Below are 21,813 nucleotides of genomic sequence, written 5' to 3' on the forward strand. Positions count from 1 at the left end.
CCAGTGCTCTAACCACAGAACTAAAACGCCACTCTTTGAAGAGTTAAATGCGATAAATGGCAGTGGAATAATGACTACAAATTAGGAAGTCCAGTGTGATTGACTATTTCATGGGCGAATCCGATGACAACAATTCATGTCCCGGGCTACCACCGCCACTTTTCGCATTTTCTACAAAAACACTTCCACCTGTTTGGATGAAGCCATTTTTTAATGGTTGGAATTGTCTTCGTTGTTTTGGATAAGCCCATTGTAAATAATTCTCAACACGCACACATCATACGGATTCGGTAATTCTCAAGAGTGACACGCATATAATTGAATGCATGATGTCACACCATTGAAACTTCTACGCACGTTTCCTGACTTTTCTGTCGCAAGTCCGACAAATTTCATGTCCTACGACGTTTGCAGAATTCTTCTTTCCAATGTTTTCAATTCTACATACACCGAGCGGCGTCTAATTTGCTGGAGAAACAAGGACATGCCATCCGAAATCTCAGAGACAAATGACAGTCACTTGGGATCACTACTAGATCTGAAACAGGTACCTAGTGGCGGACGTAAAAAGGAATATGTACTCAGGCGGAGACGAAAGAAAAAGTAAACATCAGGGAGAGAAAGAGAGGAGCTTGCACGTTACAACCGACCAATCATAGACAGGAGCATTATTCCTTGTAATATTATGCCATCCACGCCTTCACTGTCAGTATAAGGGCCACTCGGGTGTCGACTGTCAATGATGACCCCCGCCCCGCGACGAAAGGTGACCGCGCGCGACGCCCCTCATTCCCAGACGCCCCTCATTTGCGCCATCGACCCAGGGGCGGGCCCAAAACCAATCAATGGGCGCTCAGGGGCGTGGTGTTTTGTCATGGCTTGGGCGGAGTGCGCCTCTCCTCATCACTGGCGACGCTCGGGAGGTATGGGAGAGGCCTCGCGTTAAGGGCAGGGAAGACCGTTCCTCCCCCTGAGTTACACCACCCCCGGGCCGAAGGAGGTCAAAGATCAAACGCGTATTGGAAAGTTTGATCAGGCATTGAACGCCCTTCGTCCCTTCAATGAAAGAACGCCCCCCCTCCTCCATCGACTCCTGCGCCACGTACGTCAAATTCTTGTACACACACGAACATGTGGTAATTTTAATTAATACGTACGTGGAGATTTTTAATTTTTTCATCTTTTCAAAAAGGCCCATCGGTTCGGACATTCGGAAGGATAGGAATCGTTTTGGATACACAAAATTATAGTATGTTTCCGGAATATTAGCACGTATATGTATGGATATTTATTAGATGTGTTCCTTAAAGTGAGCGTACGTAATGTTCAATAAGCGACCCGAAGCCGTTTCACGAGGCCATTCTCAGAGGCCGGAGTGTATAAACGCCACGTGGCGCCGGCGCCTCATCCGGAATCTGGCAGAAGGCGAAGAATCAATGTGACGAGACCAAATAAGATCTGTGCTCCCTCCCTTTCGACACTCGGCAAACCTGTGCGAAGTCGCCAACCGTCAGAAGGTTGCAGGAGACACGATAATGAAAGGTGAGGGCCGTTTCAAAAAAACACATACGTTTGCCATTCAAGTTTACGGATGGGGACCTAAGTTCCAGGTACACAAACCATACGTATGTTCAATCGTCACTGGCCTATCAACATCCCCATCCTTCTCCTACCCATTCCTCATTAGCCCTACGTTCTAAGGTTCTCCACTCAATCACAATCTTCAACAATTCATCGCCCAACAAAATGCTCTGCATCCATCTTACATTCCTACGCACGATTTCTGCCAACTATTCTCTCTCCTCCTTACTACTTCTTGGTTTTCTCCTTTCCTACCATGTAACCCTTTTCGCCCTCGTCAATCTACACCACAAGTCCTTCTAAATCTGCGCCTATCATTTTGCTTCAAAGGCCAAGTTTCCGCGCTATACACATTCACACTCCAAATATGTTTCATTAATCTATTATTGACATCCTAAATTCTCTGTCATCACCTGCCTCCTCCTTGTGAATGCTTCTTTACCTATCGAAATTCTTCTCCTCATGTTCCTCCAACTTGGCGGGACATGCGAAGAGGAATTCCTTGGCCCAGAGCACTTTCAAGATTGGTAAACTGCTCCACCAGCTCTGGTTTATGCCCTGCTATTTTAACGTTTGAATTAGCCTTTCTCCTTATCGGCAACCTCACAAACTTTGTCTTTTTACATTGGTCTTCATCCCATACCTATCACATTGATTTTCTTATGCACTCAACAATGATTACGATAGTACCTTGCCTGATTGGCTGAATAATATTTAATCATTCGCAAACCTATCTGGTGTACGTGTTCTCTCCCTATTTTCACTCCGGCTCTCCTTCCATGCCTTCCTTATCGCAATTTCGATTATTGTATATTGCAAACAACAGATATTTAAGGACAATTCTGTCTAACCCAGCTTGTTATAACTGCCCATCCCGACTTTCATTCCGCCACTTTCGCCTGAGCAGTCTCCGAGACCTGTACAGGATGCAAATAGGTCGCCTATCCGTCCTATCTACAAATAACTTCTGTAACACATTCTTTAATTCTAGCCAATTTACTCTAACGAACGATTCCTCAAAATCTCCGACACAAACAAATGAAACCAAAAAAAATCCTAATCCCTTAAGTAGTTCCGCAGGAATGTATCTCGCCATCGAGTATGACCTAAGCTATCTTCATCTACGTCATATTCTTTTTCTATGTCAAAACTTGCCGGCTTAATGTCATCTCCTCTACGTATTTCTTAATTTTTTCCTTAATCTTTCTTGTTGGAAATTATAATTTTCCTTTCGTCTCTTAATTAGCGTGAACGGATTTTCCCCTCTTACTTTCTAACAGTGATGTCAACTTCCTCTGCAGCGCTCCTATTTCGCCCTTCCTTAGACAGAGCTTCCTGCGCAACCATTCCTCCCGTCATCTGTACACTCTCCATTTACTCGCAATTTGTCTTCCACCACGCCCCTTTCGTCAATTTAGTTTCCGGTCTCAGTTCATTATTGATTTCTTCTCGCTTCCTTTTGAAAAACTATTTGTTTACATCCTTCCATTTTCCTCTCTGGTCTACCTTCCTAATTATCAATCCATGGCTTATTTTGCCTTTTTCTATTGACCGATGTTTTGTTTGCGACTTCCGATATTTTTTTAAATGTGATCCTTTCTTCCATAATTGTACCCGTCTCCCTGTCGTCTCGCTCATTAATGTTTCTACTATCTCCTGGTACTCCTTACTTTTCCTTTCCGTTAAAGATTCTACATCCCATTTCCTCATCCATCGTCTCTGTTTTATCATCTTCAACCTGAATTTAAACTTCAATAGTGCTATATTCCGACCTGAATCCGAATCCACACCAAAATAACAGTGCGAATTCATTATGTTCCATTATTCGTTCTTTAATTCGTTATATTATATTCCTAAATCTGTTCCCAACCATTACATAATGTCAATGATATTTGTCTGAGTCCTCGTTCCTCCTCTCCGCATAACTATGTCTATTGTGGTGCTTGAACCAACTCTTTGATACTCAGTGTTCTGAAGAACTCTATTACACTTACCCGCAGTCATATATTTTCCTGAATAATAATTCTTTAACTCATTCCCTCCGCCCATCACCGAGTTTCAATTCCACATCACCATTACTTGTTTCCTTCCAGAGACACACGCAATTATCCTATAATCGATCGCGTACCTTGACTATTTCTTATAATCCCTGATATCCTTCCATCCCACTTCGCACATCCCTTACGCATCTATATTTTACTCTTTCCATCTCTCAGTTCATATCTTCTAATTGCTCTATCATCATGATGAGGGTAAAAAAGAAACTCTACACTTCCACAATAAAGATTTAATATTGCACGACCGTGGTTTCGATGCTGTGCGCCATCATCATCGCCTGATGATGATGTAAAGCATTGAAAACATTGTCATGAAATATTAAATCTTTATTGTCGAAGTGTCGAGTTTCTTTTTTACTCTCATCATGAAGGAATTCCATATAGTTAAACCTGAAACTGTCATGCTCTAGCATCAATCAACGCCCTAACACTCCAAGTCCCTTTTCAAATTGGTTTGAACCTCTTATTTTGTGTCTTGATGACTGTTCTCGATTCTGTTTCACGACAATTTCTTATGTTGAGACCAAGGAGGTCTCGCGGCCACTGGGGTCAAGACGCCTTTGCAGCCGCCTCGCTGCGGAACAGACGCTACGCTGACTACCTTTCGTCTGGCTCCTACCCTTCGACCATCTGGCATGGGTGACCCTAACAGGAGTAAATATCACTACTTCCGCCAGCACAGCACTAGGGGCCATCAGAACACACAAGCCCTTCCACCACGTCAAGGTGGTAATCCATGGGGAGGGAGAACACTTCTGGCGAAGGAAAAAATTCCTTTATATAATATATTCGAATATTATACTCGCTAGCAGCCCCGCCCCTTACTGGCTGGTCCCCATATTTACCCAGTTTCGCTCATCCTCCACCAACGCATCCTTTAAAAAAGCCTTTCACCGCGTCATGGTATGGTTTATGGGGCGGGGTTCGAGTATTAGAAAATTAAAATATTAAATAAATTAAAACTTAATTTTACGCTTGAACCAGTCAATAATTAGCCAGCGGAACACTCTACACTAGAGTAATCTAGATCTTCAGCTACTCGTTCTGATGCAGGTTTAGCCACCAAGGCGCCCTGAAGAATTACTTGCTCATCTAAATCCACGGCATGGGAGTAGGTTTCTCTCATCCGAAAACGAGAGACCTTGTTCCTCGAGATAGAGAAGATGGCTCCCGCTGCTTGAGCGTTCCTCTCGCCCACTGTGAATAATGGCACGACATGGTCGACCCGAAAAAGGTGAGAGGCGAGGACGCCCCTACCCCAGGGGCTAACGAAAACACATCCGCCACGAAACACTACGTCGCCTCCTGCCCCGCCCATCCTCCGCAGGCCGCAACAATTGGGCGGCCCCGGCGCAGAGGACTTCTCTCCTGCGACCACCCACCACGCTCCGGCGGCATTCGGTCGGCTCACTGCTCACACCGATGCCGTAACGAGCCCATCTCTACATCATGCACGTGCGCCGTGCAATTCACCAGTTGTGAAGGCTATATTTTAAGTTAGAAGGGCCCAGAATGCTGCCATCGGTGGGCAGATGAATAAGCTTTTACGACCACTCCGTACGTTTATTCGTCCCGATTGGCAGGGGACAACATTCATTTTCCAGCATTACGACCGTTGATGTAACAGAAATATCGAGGGGTAGAGGAAATTTCGGCTAGATCCCTGAGATTTAGCGGCGCAGGCGGCGGCATTGGGAGTAAGGAACCGGACCCAATACTCATCAATACCCTCTCACGTAATGTGTTAATTTCATAGGCCACAAAAGTACGAGGTTAGCTCAACCAGCAACTTTCAAGCCAACTTCCGGGTTGATCACCGCGTTCCTCATAAGCCATATTGCACAGATTAAATATGACTGCGCGACATGAGGATATGACGGCTTTCATCAATCAGAAACCGATCCCGCTCCAGTTCCTGGCATTGCCTCCACGCCGAGGTGACTTCTTCGACGGAAAAACACAGCAAACTGACAAAGGTCACCATGAACCCTTAATCAGTACATGGTACAAAGGCGGCTTCTTTCCACGGCTATCATTTTTTAACTATGGATAGAAAACGTTGTCTACCACAGAGCCCACAACGTACCATTCCATCAATTAGTACCCACAGCTATTCCTTACATATACGGGGGACACACACATTATTTATCTTTAACGGATTATGATGTATGATTTTGATTCTCGATGAAAAATATGCCATTACAACATCGCCTAAATTACATAACAAACATAAAGCTCACTAAAGAAAAGCGTGAAAACTCAGGCAAAAGTTTATCGAGGCATATGCATGAGAAATGGTTAGGATTGGACTTTAATACCCTCTGCAAGGTTTTACATTCATTTTTCATCAATCGTGGTTACATCTGTAAAGGATACATAGATAATTTAAGGAAGAGAATCAAGGTAGCCCATTACAACTCCTTAAGTATTCATCTGTACACTTTTATGGTCTCAAGTGCTGGATGAGTCCAGTACTTACAGGAAACAACCACCAACTTTCCTTTTCTCCACCTCATGTTTGCGAACGGGGCATTTTGGACCACGCGAAATCTTAAGTGTTGATCCTGACAGCCCATTATTATTCCTTCATATGCAGCGAGTGGGCATGTGTGCTGTTTGGCCTTCCTCCCTTCTTCCTGGAAACCACGTTTCTGCTTGCGTGATTTTTCTTTGTGCAACACCATCCTGTGCGGGTTGACAACCTAATCCAATGAGGTATTTTCCTGCTTGTCAGGACCAATTCCGACTGGTTTGTTTTCCAGGAATACACGGCTTTGGCGTGTAGATCTTTTTGAGCCTATTCTTTCTAAATGCCCCCCAATCGAATACTTAGCATACCCATTGCATCTGTGATTTCGGGTATTTGCTTTTAGATGTATGCATTGGGCTTCGGGGTGCGCACTCCTCCTTTGGCTCTAGGGCCTGAGATTTCATGAATTTACATTCTACTCGTTTTAATTGTTCTCTCAGTGTTTTTACTCTGGACATCGAATGTCTCTGATGAACCTCTGGTTTGACTACTGTCGCATAGGGTCGGATTTTGCATTTTAGAGAAGGCATTTTTACATTTTAAAAGTACTGTGTTAGTTGAACAGCATTTTACATTTCCTGGGGTCCAAATCCATGGATTTCTTTTCGTTGCAATTTTCTGTAATCCATTCCTGAGGGGTTTTTATTTTAATTATTTAATGAGCTTACCTTTTAATGATAAAATTTTCCACTTGTGGCCTGAAAATTATACAAATGTGGAGAGCGGAGGTAATAAAAATTTTGAAGTGGAAAATCGCTCGTCTATCCCCATTAATGTCACCACTCAATTAATTACTTTCTTAGAAACCCTCCCACGGCTAACTTCCTGGCCCCTTCCTCATGAGCGAGCCCGTTCCTTCAGGCCGATTGACGGAAGCGACGCCGTCCGAAAGGTGATCCCATGCCGAGGATTCAGCGGCCGTCTTTCGGAAGCCTGGCAACCCCGCGGCGCTCTCACCCTCTACCAACCCACACCCTCGGGAGGCCGTTAACGGCCGCCCCCGAGACTAGGTGGGGGGAAGCTCACGCAAAGGGGTGCTGCTGCCCACGCGTTGCAAAACATGCACAAACAAAATCCCAATCCCATAGAATATGCTTCTAGTGTATGGGATCCTCACGAAGTTGGCTGAATGCCGAATTGAACCGCGTGCAGCGTAGAGGAGCTAGATTAGTAAAACGTGAATGAACGTGAATGAACGTGATGAAACGTAAAATGAGAAACTTAGTAGCTTATCCGAAATATTTGAGGAGCTAGGTTGGAAATAACACACAAGGAGAAGGTTCAATTGCAGATGAAATCTATTGCACAAATTGGAAGGATGTCTATTTAGCAGTGATGCTGAAACTATTATTAGCCCCATCGCACTACGGTAGGAGAGATGTCAATAAAATGAGAAAGATTAAGGGTAGAAAAGACAGATTTAAAATATCGTTTTTCAACAAACGATAAGGGTTCAGAATAACGTTGTCCGACCGCGGTAGGGGTAAAAATATTCGGGTCAAAATTAGTCTGGTGTGTACTCATCCCCTGCCACACACCCTAGCGGTGGCTTGCAGGGTACTAAAAAACAAAATTAAATTAAAATACAAATAGAAGGAAGGGAAAGCGGGGCCACACCTGGGGTGGCGAGCGGATTCTCACGAGGGCTCACGCTGAATGAGCGCGCTAGGATATTACGTATTCGGCTTCGGCTCCACCACCACCTCCTGCCGAGTTAACCCTTCCATATCATCAAGAGTGGTACCAACGGGCTCTCCAACCCTCTCTGACCCTTTTAATTTCTTTATTACTTCTCCTCCCCAGGGGGCGTGGCACCTTCGGGTTGATTACTGTGTTTACGCTTCCTCCTCCCCATTGCGTCCTCTCCTTTTCCATCTTCTCCTCCCATCTACCTTTCTTCCCTTCAGGCGTCGTCCTTGATGACATTCCTTTCTCAACCCGTGTCCCAGCCAAGCCTTCTACCTTTCTGTTATGCTATTCGACGGACATTTTTCTTCTTCAATTCTTTCTTACGCATCTTCATTTCTCACTCCGTCACTCGAATTCTCTTTCGTAGAAAACTACTCAATAAAAAATTTCGCGGACCTTTTTCACAACGTCTGTGGAACTTCCGCAAGCAAATCTCATCGCCAGCTCCGCGGGAGGAACCCGGCAGCTCTAGAGTTACCTGAACATCACCGCCATGGCACCCTCCCTCTTCAACCACTCCAAACGCCAATTCCCCTCTCCAAGTCCTGCTTCTTACCTCCCTACACCGGCCGGTACACCATATTTATGAACAATGAATTCATTTAAACAGGACTCTAACCTCGGAAACTGTTTCGGCATTCAATTTTAGCACTTGTGTGTTAAACCTTTTACACACCGCGTGAAGCTATGACGGTGTGTATGACCTAGTGTGAGTAAACTACCCGAATTTTTGATTTCGTGACAAAGAAACATTTTCAAAACGAATACTTTTAAAAATGTTCACGCTGTAAGAAGTAAAATCGAAAATGAATTGTGACTGAAGGATTCTTTAATCGCAAACCAAATAATGGACACTAGTGATTTTAATTTTCAAAAATCACATTTTTCAAACAATCCACGCTCGGACTTGCCGCTCTTGAACATTTGGATACATAGAAAAGGAAGCCGTTGCAATCAATCTTCTCATATATGAGAATATCGCTAGTTTCCGCGTTACCCAATGCTCAAGAGGCCGGGAGGCAAGATAACGTTTTCCTATTTGCATGTCATCAAGAAATGGAGGGTGCACTCAACATCGGGTGATGATACTCAGGCAACGGCAACCGGGTCGTTTGATTTTATTTATAACCGTGGTAAGTCAGAATATTGATAAATAATTACTGCGCCTTGATGGCAGAAGGGAGGACTTTTACAGGAAGCAAGATAGAGGGAAAGTAGATAGATAGGCAGTCAGTGGAAGGGGAAAAGAAATTTGGCATTGTGGATTGCATGAGGGTAGCAAAAAGGGTCGTTTATCAGAAAAATGTTTTCATGCAACAAAAATGACTTCTATGTCAAAAAGAATCCGCATTTTCTATCAACCTGAAAAGAGTTTATCATTGGTAAGATCTTTAAAAGAACAAGGAGTTGAGCACCAGGATATTCATTATCTAAGTAAACGTACGTTTGCGGACACACTGCTAATAATCAATAACCCTCCTTGAAAAGCCTCGTTGGCCATTCATCAAGAGCATGGCCAATGACCGATAGGGTGTTTGAACGCAGAGAATGGGAGCGGGGGGGGGGGGGGTTAGCCCACAAGGGTCCGACCCAGGGTATGCTGACGAGAAACCCCAGGCAATCACAGGAATGAAGAGCCACGTGAAGCAGTCATGGTGGAGACGGCAAGCAACACGGGTAACAAGCACCAGGCTCAATGCAAGAGTAACAATTGGACGGGACTTCGGATTCAGAATGCCATCGAACCCACGCTTGGAAATGTGGCAGTTACACCAAATGTGGCGAGGTACAGTCACGTGCCACGCTAGGACGACGTGGGTTCGGGAGGTGCTACCAACGGGTGTCGGGGGGTGCGTGAAATGGTCTGGTCTCGAAACTCCCTTTTAAAGAATAATGCTGACTAACAGCCAATTGAAAACATCCAACTTCAACGTACACATTAACCCGACATGGACGAGAATAGCCAATAGGTTAGTTTCCACTTCGCTCAAAACAGTGCAACTCACACAATCATTACAGAAAACCACATACCCAGCATAGAAGTATGTACGTGGGTGCTAATCTACACGCATTCTTAATTTACCAAGGAGCGTGCAAATTAACGAGATATGTGGGTGGGTCTGTCGTGGAGAAAATTTGATTTAATTGGACGGGTGTAGGGAAATTCGGAGCTTTTACCACGGACTTAAGCAAGGAACGAGTACCAAAGAAAAAAATGGCAATTACATGAACGTCACAGAGGATGCTCTAAAATCTTCAAATATTGTTGCGAAGAGAGTGTATTGTGAGTGGGTTGCTTAAAAAATAAGATGGGAGAGTCCTTCCATTATGGAAGAGAACATTCATGGCCTAAACTAAACAAGGCACAACACATTTGAGTTGATTTGCGTCATCAAGGAGGGAATATTTATGCTCCACGCACCATATCAGACCATCCGAGGGAGAGATAAAATACGGACTGATCCAGAGTTATAAACAACTTCCTCCAACTTGCGCAATTGGCATTCGCCATAAGGGTATGTACCCCAACAGCAATGCTCAAAGAAACTGCCTTTCAACGAATCCGTAAAACAAACACATCACACTGACGTGCACGGAGGGAGGGATGTCCCAGCACCCAGGGTTAAACGCCCCAGCGGCCGATCAGTGAGGTGTGTTGAGGATGCAGATCCCTTATCGATTTTCAGTTGCAAACATGTTCCCTGCCACAATTATATCTTTCCAAGAGGATATACGGGAAAATAAATTCACATCAATGTCTCGACGAATTTACTCCCATATTTTGTAATTCCTTCGACTTACTCTGATGGATTACTTCTACTCCAAATCAATCCGTCATCGTCCAACTTCCCTGACAAACGATATAATAACCTTGGAATTAAAAATAATTTTTCCTCCCAAGACAGTCATATATCATCCTCAGTTAACCAGCGCTCAGAAACTCTCGTTATTTCATTAAAGACATATCGTCCTAAGGCAATGATATCTGGGTTACCGAAGACAGACCACCATCCTCACATGTTCAATCACCGCGGGAGGCAAGACAGGCTATATCCATGATCCAACTCCTTGAGACAAGACAGGCTATATCCATGACTTAAACCGGGATAATTATTCAAACCCGTATTTATTATTTCTTTCAAACGAAAAAGTCATTGGGGTTGATTTGATTAGATTTATATCTTTGCATTTGTCCAAAGTGTTCACAGATTCGATTGGAAGCAACTAGACGTCGAACTAAGAACTGTCCAATTGATAGCGGGTGGATTTTAATTGTCTGGGTCAAATAACTGAATACTGCTGTTTTCATGAAAATTTGTGTCGTAGACGTAAGCAAACAGTAGTCTCGGCTTGAAATATATTTACACAATCAGCAAAAATAAAGGTTATTTTTCCCAGGCGACCACCTACTTCACCTACGGGACTAAAGCGTTCCGGACACATCCGTATTTTCTAATATCAACAGTAACAAAAAGTTCGTGAAATTAAAAGTTAAACGACCCTCGACCGAAGGGTCGTTTCTTGGAGTGAAGAGAAGGTCATTCTGCGGGGGGGGATTGGAAGCTGTGGAGGCAGATCCCACCCCATTCCAACACATAACAGGTGCTATCGGGTGTAAGCAGCATCATATGTTAAGTCCCACAACCGAGGACGTTGCCAAGGCAAATCCGTATGGGAAGGGATGGAATTATAGATGCATCTAGCTAGCTCTATGTTTGGCCTATTGTCTCCCTTACCACGTGGGGAGGGAGACGTTGGATCGTGGTCCTTGTGGTGTATACCAGCGAGCGGGACTCCCCATCTACATCTACATCAATACCCTGCAAGCCACCAAAAAGGTGTGTGGCAGGGGGTGTAGCACCAGGAGGAAAGGGTAAAGGATGAGGGGGTTACGGTTTTTCAAATGGATGGGGAACGGTGAGGGGAACCTGCAAAAAAGATATATAAATATAATCGTATAACCATGCGAGCCGACTAGTGGGGGACTTCGATTAAAAGCATTCTGGTCTCTTATTGTTCTTGGAAAAAATGACCATTTAAACCTGTCTGTTTTGCAGTCAATCTCTCTAATCTTATATTCGTGATCCCTCCGCCCGTGATACGTTGGGGTTCGTATGATGTTCTTGATGTCATCAGAAAAGGACCCATCTTTAAATGTTTTAATAAGTTTAATCTATATTGTAAACGCCGCTGTGTAAGGGAATCCCAATCTAAATTTTCTAGCAAAGTAGTTACGCTACTGCGTTGGCCATAACAATTTTTGACAAATCTAGCCCCCCTCCACTGAACTCGATCCAATTCCGAAATCAAATTTGTCTCTTGAGGATCCCATATACTGGCAGCATACTCTAGGTGGGGCCTGACTAGGCCAAGAAAACATCGTTCCTTCACTTTTTCGTCACATTTACCCAGGACTCTTTTTACAAATCCCATTTTTTTAGTAGCACGACCGCATATTTCCCGTATGTGCTTTCTCCAGGACAGATCGTGAGTGTTGTTGTTACACCCAAGTATTTAAAGGAATCTACCCTCGCGATTTCTGTTTGTTTCACTTTGTAACTAAATGGGAGGGAATTACTCCTTTCCCAAAAATGTATTACTACGCATTTTTTCAAATTTAATTCCAATTGCCATGTATCGCACCAAGTCTGAATTGCATTTAGGTCGTTAGCTAACGTGACTCTGTCTTCGCGACTTCGAATGTCCCCATAAATCACCGCATCGTCAGTATGCGGGAGTCCAGCTCCCTGGTGAGACGCGGGACGCAGGCGGTGTCGGGACACTAAATATTTCGCAAATTCAATATTGGAACGAAGGATCACGGAAAGAAAGCGAGTAGGTTATACGAACACACGATGACAGCATAGCGTAGTTGACAGTTAAGAGCGCAGGTTTTCTTCTGGGAAAATAACTAATGACGAAAATGTCTTAACATCACTCATGCCCAACTGTACGCTTTACCACGTGATTTTCACCCACTTGAATGAGCATTCGACATTGGGAACCATCCTGAAATTTCTTGGATATAAAATTTGGTCTAGGACTATGCCTGGTCTTTCCTCAAATTTCTTAATTATTTTTCTGTCGAAAATTACAATGTGAGAAAAACCAATGAAACGGAATGGACATTTCTTAGAGAATCGAAATCACGATTCTGGCAAATAAAAAAACCCGACGTCTTTCATTATTTCTTTTAGTACGTCGTCAAGTTATGCAACATATGCTTTGACAGTTACTCTCTGTATTCGGCCATGAACGTAACTCAATCTGAGATTTGCAGCGACGGAATGCCGGTGGATGGTGGTGATGGCAGTGGTTCAACCTTGTCATTCATTCCTTCGGGAGTGCTTGTTCGGACGCAGGCCGTGGAGGCCATGGCAACGCTTTACCTTTGTGAGTGAGACAGGACCCGAGTTGACCAGCACGGATGTAGGAACGGAGGAGAGGGGGTGGAGGGTCTAAGCAATGTGGCCGGCGTGGAATACGTGAAATTCAACAGTGAGAACACAAAGGTGGAGTGCAAAAGGTTCACGGAAACCTTTTCTTGGCACACATACGACATTTGAGGAGGCGTGGTATTCCACAGTTAGAGTTAAAACTACAAACCGGAGGGCCAGGGTTCGTTTCCCAGGGACTACTCTGGGCAACCTCAGCTTCACCCATGCTGTGTTATTTTTCGGGTACCAGATCATCATAGGAAATCATAGGCGTTACTGGGAAAGGGACTGGCCCGCCTTATTATCCGGCTAAATGTTAAGCCATGCCGTTGCGCTCAGTATTGAGTGAGCTCTACCATCACCTATCAAACCGACCTTCGGGTTGTTTGCTGTGTTTACGGCTTTTATACGACATTCAGTCGCGCAAGCTTGACATTTGATTATCCAACCATAAGTACCAGGAGCATCTTATCAGAGAAAAGCATATACTAGTTGTTTCCTAAACTGCAATGTCTAGTAATCCTTATTGTTTACATTTAGGCTGATATATTTGAAAACGGTGGGTCGCGGTAGTCCAGTGGGTAGAGCGTTGGACTTATGACCGGAGGGTCCCGGGTTCGATTCCCAGGCAAGGCACTCTGGGCACCTGCAGCTCCACCCAAGCTATGTGATTTTTCGGGTACCAGGTCTTCCTGGGAAACCATAACCGGCGCAGGGAAAGGAACTGCCCCCCCTACCCTGATCTGTGAATTTCACATGCTGTTGGGCTTAGTACTGGGTGAACTCTATCATCACCTACCAAACCGACCTTCGGGTTGATTACTGTAATATTTGAAAACGCTCCTGAAAATTTACCAGATTATTTTTCAATTTCTAGTTCTTCATCTTTCTCACCTCTACATCTCTGAATTCTTCATCTTTCGTTATAATTTGACTGAAAACAAATTACAGTTTTGGCAAGCGCTGCCAATATGCGTCGTCGACGTTCAAAACCTCAGGTGTTTGCTTAGGAATGAAAAAAACCTCCAATAACTCTGAACTCAATAAGTAAGCTCATGTTCCTACACCACTGAGCCTCCCTCCCTCACAAGTGATAACGCAGAGGAGTTCCCCGAACTAATGCACTAATGCCATTCCATCCTTGGTGTGAAGTAACAACAGGCGTCCGAGAAAAACGTTGGTCTATTAATGCCGTAGACGTAGCAAAAAAATTTGGTGTCTTTTCCCTCCAACTGGCTCGGTGAGCATAGATCGAGGAGGAGTTTGCCTCCCGATTTGGTTACCCAACTTCCTGGAATAGTATGCGGAAGGGGACCCTTTTCTTCTAAATGTATGCGGTGTTGCCGTTTCGTTATTTCAGGTTGGACGTTGTAGCTCTCAGGCCCCCGCTAAAGACGCCACAATTGAATGCGATCACTAGCGCATTTAGTCAGAAACCATTCCCTACCCGAGGCTGTATGATGTTTTCATAAGACCAATCAGAGTAGTTACTTAAAGCTTCCGTAAAGTAAATTCTAGCGACAGCCATAATACGCGCATTTATCTTCCCGCTGCCTATGAACATGAAGTGTTACATAGAATACATATTACCGCATCAACTGCGGAAGCATATAAAAGAAAAAGGAATCGGATATATAGTACAATGCATCTTTGAAAGTACAGAGGCAAATATCGCCATGGAAAGCAGGCTCGCAAAAGATATATTTTTTATAGATACCATTTTGTACCCTGCCAGCAACCGCTAGGATGTATGGCATGGGGTGAATACACACTGGTTTAATTTGGACCCAAATATGACCCCAACCACCATCGGACAATGTTATTCTGATCCCTTATCGTTTGCGGAAAAAATTATATCTTAAATTTATCTGTTCTACACTTTATGTCTCTAATTTTATTGGCATGATCTCTCCTACCTTAGTACGATAAGGGCAATAATACATTTTCAATATCACTGCTAAAGAGACATCCTTCCATTTTACGCAGGAAATTTAATCTGTAATTTTACCTTCGCTCTATGAGTGATTCCCAGCATAACTCTTCTAATATTTTGGATACGCTATTAAGTTCTGATGACAATGAAAAAAGAATCTAGCTCCTCTACGCTGCACGCGATCCAATTTGGAAATCAATTCAACTTCGTGAGGATCGCGTAATATACTAGCAGCAAATTCTAAACGAGACCTAACCAGCGAAAGATAACTTTTCTCTGACTTTTTCATCGCATTTACCCAGGACTCTTCTAATAAATCCTAATTTTTTGGTTAGATTGTCCACATGTTCCCCGTACATGTTTCAATCAGGGGAGGTTGTGATGTAACGCCTTCATATTTAATCGAGTCCACACATTCCATTCTGGTGTTCCCGGTGCAGTAGGCGTTCGGGAGGGAATTGCTCTTTTCCCAAAAAATTATCACTAAGCACTTTTTATCAGTTTAATTCTAATTGCAAAGTGTCGCACCAGCGTTGCATATCAATAATTTCACCTGATATCGCTGCTCTGTCCTCCGGATTACGGATATCACGATAAACCATAGCATAGTCGGCATACAAACGTATCGTACTAGAGACTATTTAGCAGACAGCTAGGGTTTCCTGCAAGATCTCTACAACAACAGACAAGGCGAAATGGAGCATTCATCGCAGTCATCTCATATCAGCAGCTACGAGCTCGTATTACTAAGAATACGCCGATAACGACATTGAAGCGTTTTGTGCAACTTGAAGGATTATAATCACAGAAGCTCAGTAATATGTTCATTCTACCAACTACCAACAGGAAGGTTTGGGAGGGGTGCCCCTCCCAAACCTTCCTGATTATCTCCACCCCACCCCCGCCCTGGCTGTATATATAAGAAGGGCTGCAAATGTAGAGAGCTCACCTGATGATGAAGTTTTACTTCGAAACCCGGGTCGTGTGAATAAATCGTTTTCGTGTGGAACTACAAAGTTAGTCCTTTCATTTATTTATAATGAATCGGTTCCATAAAGTTACGCCAGAAACCATTAACCAGCAGAGGTGCTAGCTCAATTGCTCGAAGTCAATTATTTTAACTCTTCACCAAACATGGCAACAGTCCACTTGTGGTCACCGGCGAGTTTAATATGCCGACAATTATTTGGGCAATTATTGGGTAAGAAATCCGGCAATTAATCGCGGTTGTCACTAAACATTTCTAAATATATTCGCCAAATTATCTCCAGAACAAATATTTAAATTGACGACACGAACTAACTGCATACAAAACACATTTGCGGCTGATACCTCAGAGATGTTCACCAACGTGGACATAACGGAGGCCATCAGCGACCCCAAAGCTATATTTGTTTAGTTGAAAACGAAGTTCGCGGAATTGATCAAGGAAAGGCAATAAGAAAGTCATTTCGGGATAACGGAAATTTTAATGGTCTTCGTGTGAAATTAAAACAAGAGCTGCGATCATTCAGGTTGGAAACTCTCCGCGTTGACACACAGAGCACACACAAAAGTATTATACTTGACTGAATTGAGATATTTATTTCATTCAGACTCAAACACAATAATAAGGAACCAAGATGGCGCAAAATAAAATTGAGGGCGGGCTTTAAGGAGACAAAGAAAAATAAACACAAATTTTAAAAAATTCAAAAACAATTAAGAAATTCCAATTGAGACTTCATTCATAAACAAGAAAGAATGAAAACCTAGGAATGAGCTAGATGTCGACGCAAGCGGGAGCCACGTCTGGTTCGCTTGGAACAACATCGACTTCGATTTCGTTACCATTATGATTCTTGATCATCCGTGGAAAGAACGAATATTTACGGCTATCTCCCTTATCTTATCTTTGCGGTCTAACCTGCCATATAATGTGGGGCCATAATAATTCCCTTTCTGCCATAATTAAACTCGTGCGTTCTGAACCTTGCTATAAGTCTAAAGTCTCGATAGCTCTCTTCGCGTCTCAAGCGACTACCAGCTTAATTCTTCTAAAAAAACACCTTTCACACCCATCTTCTATTCTTAACAATTTTTGAATCCGACGGATTTTCTCAGAACTCTTTGGAATTCTTTTATCAACCCTTGCTACTAAGGATCACAAATACTTGCTGCGTATTCCGAATGGCTTCTTCGGGCGTCCCCAACGGAAGTGTTATAGAGACGCTTCTATTCTTATTATACATAATGACTTATGCTCACAGATTGGTAGCAATATCAGATTATTTTCTGACGACACGGTGTCTTACAGGGAAATAAGGGTCCTATCAGATTGCGGGCAACTCTCTAGAGAATAAGACACAATATCGGATTGGCAAGGAATGGGGATCACTCCTTAATAGACAAATGCGCAGTTTAGAATTTTTGAGATTAATGAGAAAGTAAAAGAGAGGTGTTAGTTTGCTCTAATTAGACCTCATTTGGAATATGCCGCAAGTATTTGGGATCCTTTTGAAAAAATTGGGTAAAAACAGTTAAATAGAATCCAGAGAAAATTCGCCAGATTGGTGAAAAATTGTTAAAATAAGAAGACAAGTGTGACAGGCCTTGTAGGGGAATTATGCTGGGAGCCACTTGAGATTCGAAGGGAACAAGCCAGACTGAGACTTCTAGAAAGGTTCAGAACAAACAAGTTTAACAATGACCCTAAAGGAATTATTGTGGCCCTACACTACTTTGGTGGATCAGACCATAAAGATAACATAAGGGAGATAGATTCCAGTACAGATCGATACAAATACTCGTTCTTTCCTCGGACAATCAGGAATCATAAGAGCAAGAAACCAAAGTCACAATTGAAATATTGAAGACATTTAATTTTCAAGTCGGGTGAAGGTTAAACGTTGCGTATACATAAGGTATATTTGTAGGTCAATGTGTGTCTGCTGATATTATATGTGTGTGAGTTGTAAAGGTTTTTGCATGAATGTATACGTTTTTGTGTGTGCATACTGGCATGAATTTGTGATTGATGCATATGGTTTTATTCTTAATTACGGTTGGTGACCTTACACCCCCCACCACACGCCCTTTAGGCGGCTGGCGGGGTAAGATGTTGATGAATGGGGTCTATCTACAAATGTAAACATACATAGACACAAATGCATACAGTAAATAATACATACACGCATGCATACATACATAGGATACCTACGTACGTGTACATTTAAAAGCAAAATGTTATGCGAATATTAAGTATAGTCCACCCCAATACCATTTTGGTCTTTGGTCAGAGAAAGGAAAATATACAAGGAAAACGTTCAACTGTGGATTCCTTTAAAAGTGAAAAATGGTGAAATCGTTATAGAATGTCCGAATGACAAAAACGAGCCCTAACACTCGAATATATTCACTTAAAAAGATAAATGGGTGACGATTAAATTAAGTATTGCGTGCTGTTTACAAACGCGAAGCATGGTGTAACTATATTCAATGCCATAAAAAGGCATAGAGCTGAGATTGCCGGTACCCACCGGCCACTCGCCGGAGGGCATCGAGTTTAATTTCGGGTGATCTCGACCTTCCCCCCACTAAACTGAGACTAATTGAAACAACAGCGGGTAATGCCGCGACAGTAACGAAAACGGAATCGCCCCAATGGCTGAGCACTCACAGATGCGACTGTTCCACATCGTGAAGATGGTTAGCCTTTCGCCGAGTTCGAATGCCGGTCAAGGCGAACGAAGCTTACGCTGTGAATTTGTACTAAACTGTTTGATTTTCGGTGAACCAACCGGTACCTGGGAAAGTGCACCCAGCATCAGAAAGGAGGACAGCACCACTGGCTCTCTTAAACACCCGGTTAGCGCGTGCATTCCAAACAACGTAGAGGATTAACTTACATTCGCACGAGGAAGGATCAACCCTCACCTAATAACACCAAGATTATAGGTTCACTTAAGTGGTTTTGGACTATGAGTGTAGTTTTGTCCATTAATCTACCTCACCTTGAATATTATGGAGGAGATAAAGCCTCGGTTTAAAAAAATCAATGCAGTGTCTGACCCGATACGACTTCCTCGGGCAAATATTGCCCCCGATCAGTGTCTATACGTTAAGTCCACCAATCTACACCGACGCGGTAAGTTATTAACACGCTCTTTCTATAGTTAAAATGATCGGGAAAAATTTCAGCGATCCAGAAGCAGTCCCAGGGACGGAAAACACAAAAAGCTTCACTCACGGGAGCCTTCAAGAAACGGAACGAATTTCACCATCGCTTGGGCGAGAGCGCCTTTTCAATTTTATGCAAGTTATGAAATCGACTTAAGCCTACACGGGAGAAGAATTAACTCCCACGAAATGTCGACACCTAAGAGACGAAGGGGGCGCCAATAGGAGGCGCAACCAGAGGAGCCACGAGTTCAAGAGCAGTGAGCGGGGAGAGTGGAGGAGCGAGCGCGGGGAAGCAAGCGCGCACGTCCCGCTGGGTAATCGGCGGGACACCGGCACACTCAATATCATTATTACTATAACAATAATGTAAATATCTTAACAAACAATTAGGCGGCTTCCACAATGTTCCTTCAGTCATTGATACCAACAGCCGGCCTCCGACGTCGACTATCGGTACACAAAACAGAATCTTGAGATCAGCAGCGAAAATCGCCAATGGGACTGTCAGTGTACGGCAGCGTCCGTGCGACACTTGGCAACGCTGGCATGCACCCTTCCAACCATCCCCCCCACCTTACACAAACAACCTGTGCTTCCCAAATAAACTGCGGGAGGTACACAAACAGGTTCTTCTTCTGCAGAATCCTGCCGTCGCCGGGGACGTAAAAAAATACCGGCATTTTATTGGTCAATTCACTTGTTCAACTGATAGATCCATAAGTTACCCAAGCTTTTTGTGATCATGGATATCTGGGGAAAAATGTCTTCAAGGAGCACTAAAGATAACTTAGTTTTCCAACAGGAGCTGTTGACGACTGAATTGCTTCTTTACTTTCATGTTTACTTCGGTAACTGCAATGTTATGCAGGTTCAAGAAAAATCGTTCGAGTCTCGCCAAATTGTTGAGTGAATTTTGCCTATGATCTCAAAAACAGATGGCTAGCACAATAACGACCATCTCGGGAATCTATTTGGCAGTGATTATCGTGTATATTATAACTTTTACACACGGCAGATTCAAACACGCATAAGGATTGCGTTTCAATTGTCACTTATTTGACGATGATAATATGGATTGAAATCCTTTATTTGGTAATTGTATGAAATACCTCCTCCAAAAAGTATGGAGAAATTAATACGAACCACGAGAGGCAATAATACTCTTTTTTAACGGTGAGTTAGCTGCCAAGTTGACCACGCAACACAAATATTGACGTTGCTTCACTACTGTTTCACGTATTTGTTTACGCCCTCGTGTTGACACTCTCCCGTGAAAGCTTGTTTCAATTTTGTTTACAGTCGACGGCGCATTGCGATTATCATTGGTTGGACGGAAACAGGTGGCCTTAGGCGCACGAAAAACCCACGCGGATTCCGGATAAATAGGCAGTTCGCCCACAGAACGATGATTATTCCAGCGCATTCGTTTAAGACTGACTCACCCTGATCCTGGCGAAACGGTCGCCATCCACCGTCGTGTCGAGGTCTTCCTTCTTCGCATCCTCTTCCTCCTCGGCGTCCTCTGGGAAGGCGCCCCTCCTGCTTCCACCTACACTCATGCCGTCGTCCCGGCGTAGTCACCTGTCATCACTCGGAAAACGGAAAATTGGGGATGACGCTGGATAACGTCGTCCAGCAGCAGTTTCTGCGTTTTAGGATATTTTAATCCCTAACTCACACAAGAGACGAACTCAATAACATAAAACCACACAGGCACACACACTCACTCACTTACACAGGCACAAAAAATTACAGGTCGACCACCCACCAACCAACAACACCCCTGGTGAGCTAATGGAAGATGGGAGACCAGACCGAAAAGGACCTTCCTTGGAGGTTCACCAAATTAAATTAATGAACTATTTCTCCTTCCGCGGGATCGTTAGCCAGACGTTCACTGATGGCCAAGATGCTAAGCGAAATTATGGATGTACGTATTAACGTACGAGAATAGCCGAGGACACCTTCATTAATGACACAAGCGCACAGACTGCTGGACACAGAACTCCTTCATACATCCAGTGCGGACTGTGGTGCATGACGAACCCGCTGACGTTGAGTGGCTCTTGACGGTAGCGCTGCGCGCGGGGAACGAGAGAAGTATCAAGGACGAAGCCTCGCTAGCGGCGCCACGCAGTCGGAACTCGTACTCTGCACGAAGATTCCCCCCCCCCCATCATATTCCGCGATTACGCCGGGGGTGGAATATTCACGCAGTAGGTATTAGGGACCGATAGCTGAAGTCATTTGGGCTATTAGGGATTGGTGGGTAGTTTGATAGAGGAAGGATTATCTGGGAAGGGCGGAGAGAAACCCGGCGACTGCCTTGTCCTTCACTTAATAACTGAAGTCGCCCAGGGGTCCACACTTCAACGTCCCATCTAACGGACGGCGTGCTCCGCTTGAAGTCTCTCGATATAAAAC

General features: G+C 43.8%; 1 protein-coding gene across 1 annotated transcript in view; it reads right to left on the reverse strand.

Moving 5' to 3' along the window:
- Rhp (GTP-Rho-binding protein rhophilin) overlaps positions 1–21,399 on the reverse strand; it is a 254,654-nt gene extending 233,255 nt beyond the window's left edge. The window contains exon 1 of the mRNA XM_071593028.1: positions 20,832–21,399. Within this exon, the coding sequence (XP_071449129.1) occupies positions 20,832–20,948 (117 nt within the window). The 5' untranslated portion in view covers positions 20,949–21,399. The remainder of the gene's footprint in view (positions 1–20,831) is intronic.
- Positions 21,400–21,813: the final 414 nt, after the last annotated feature.

The sequence above is a fragment of the Hetaerina americana genome, unplaced genomic scaffold (genome assembly GCF_022747635.1).
Source record: "Hetaerina americana unplaced genomic scaffold, ioHetAmer1.1.p SCAF_5, whole genome shotgun sequence".
NCBI lineage: Eukaryota > Metazoa > Arthropoda > Insecta > Odonata > Calopterygidae > Hetaerina > Hetaerina americana.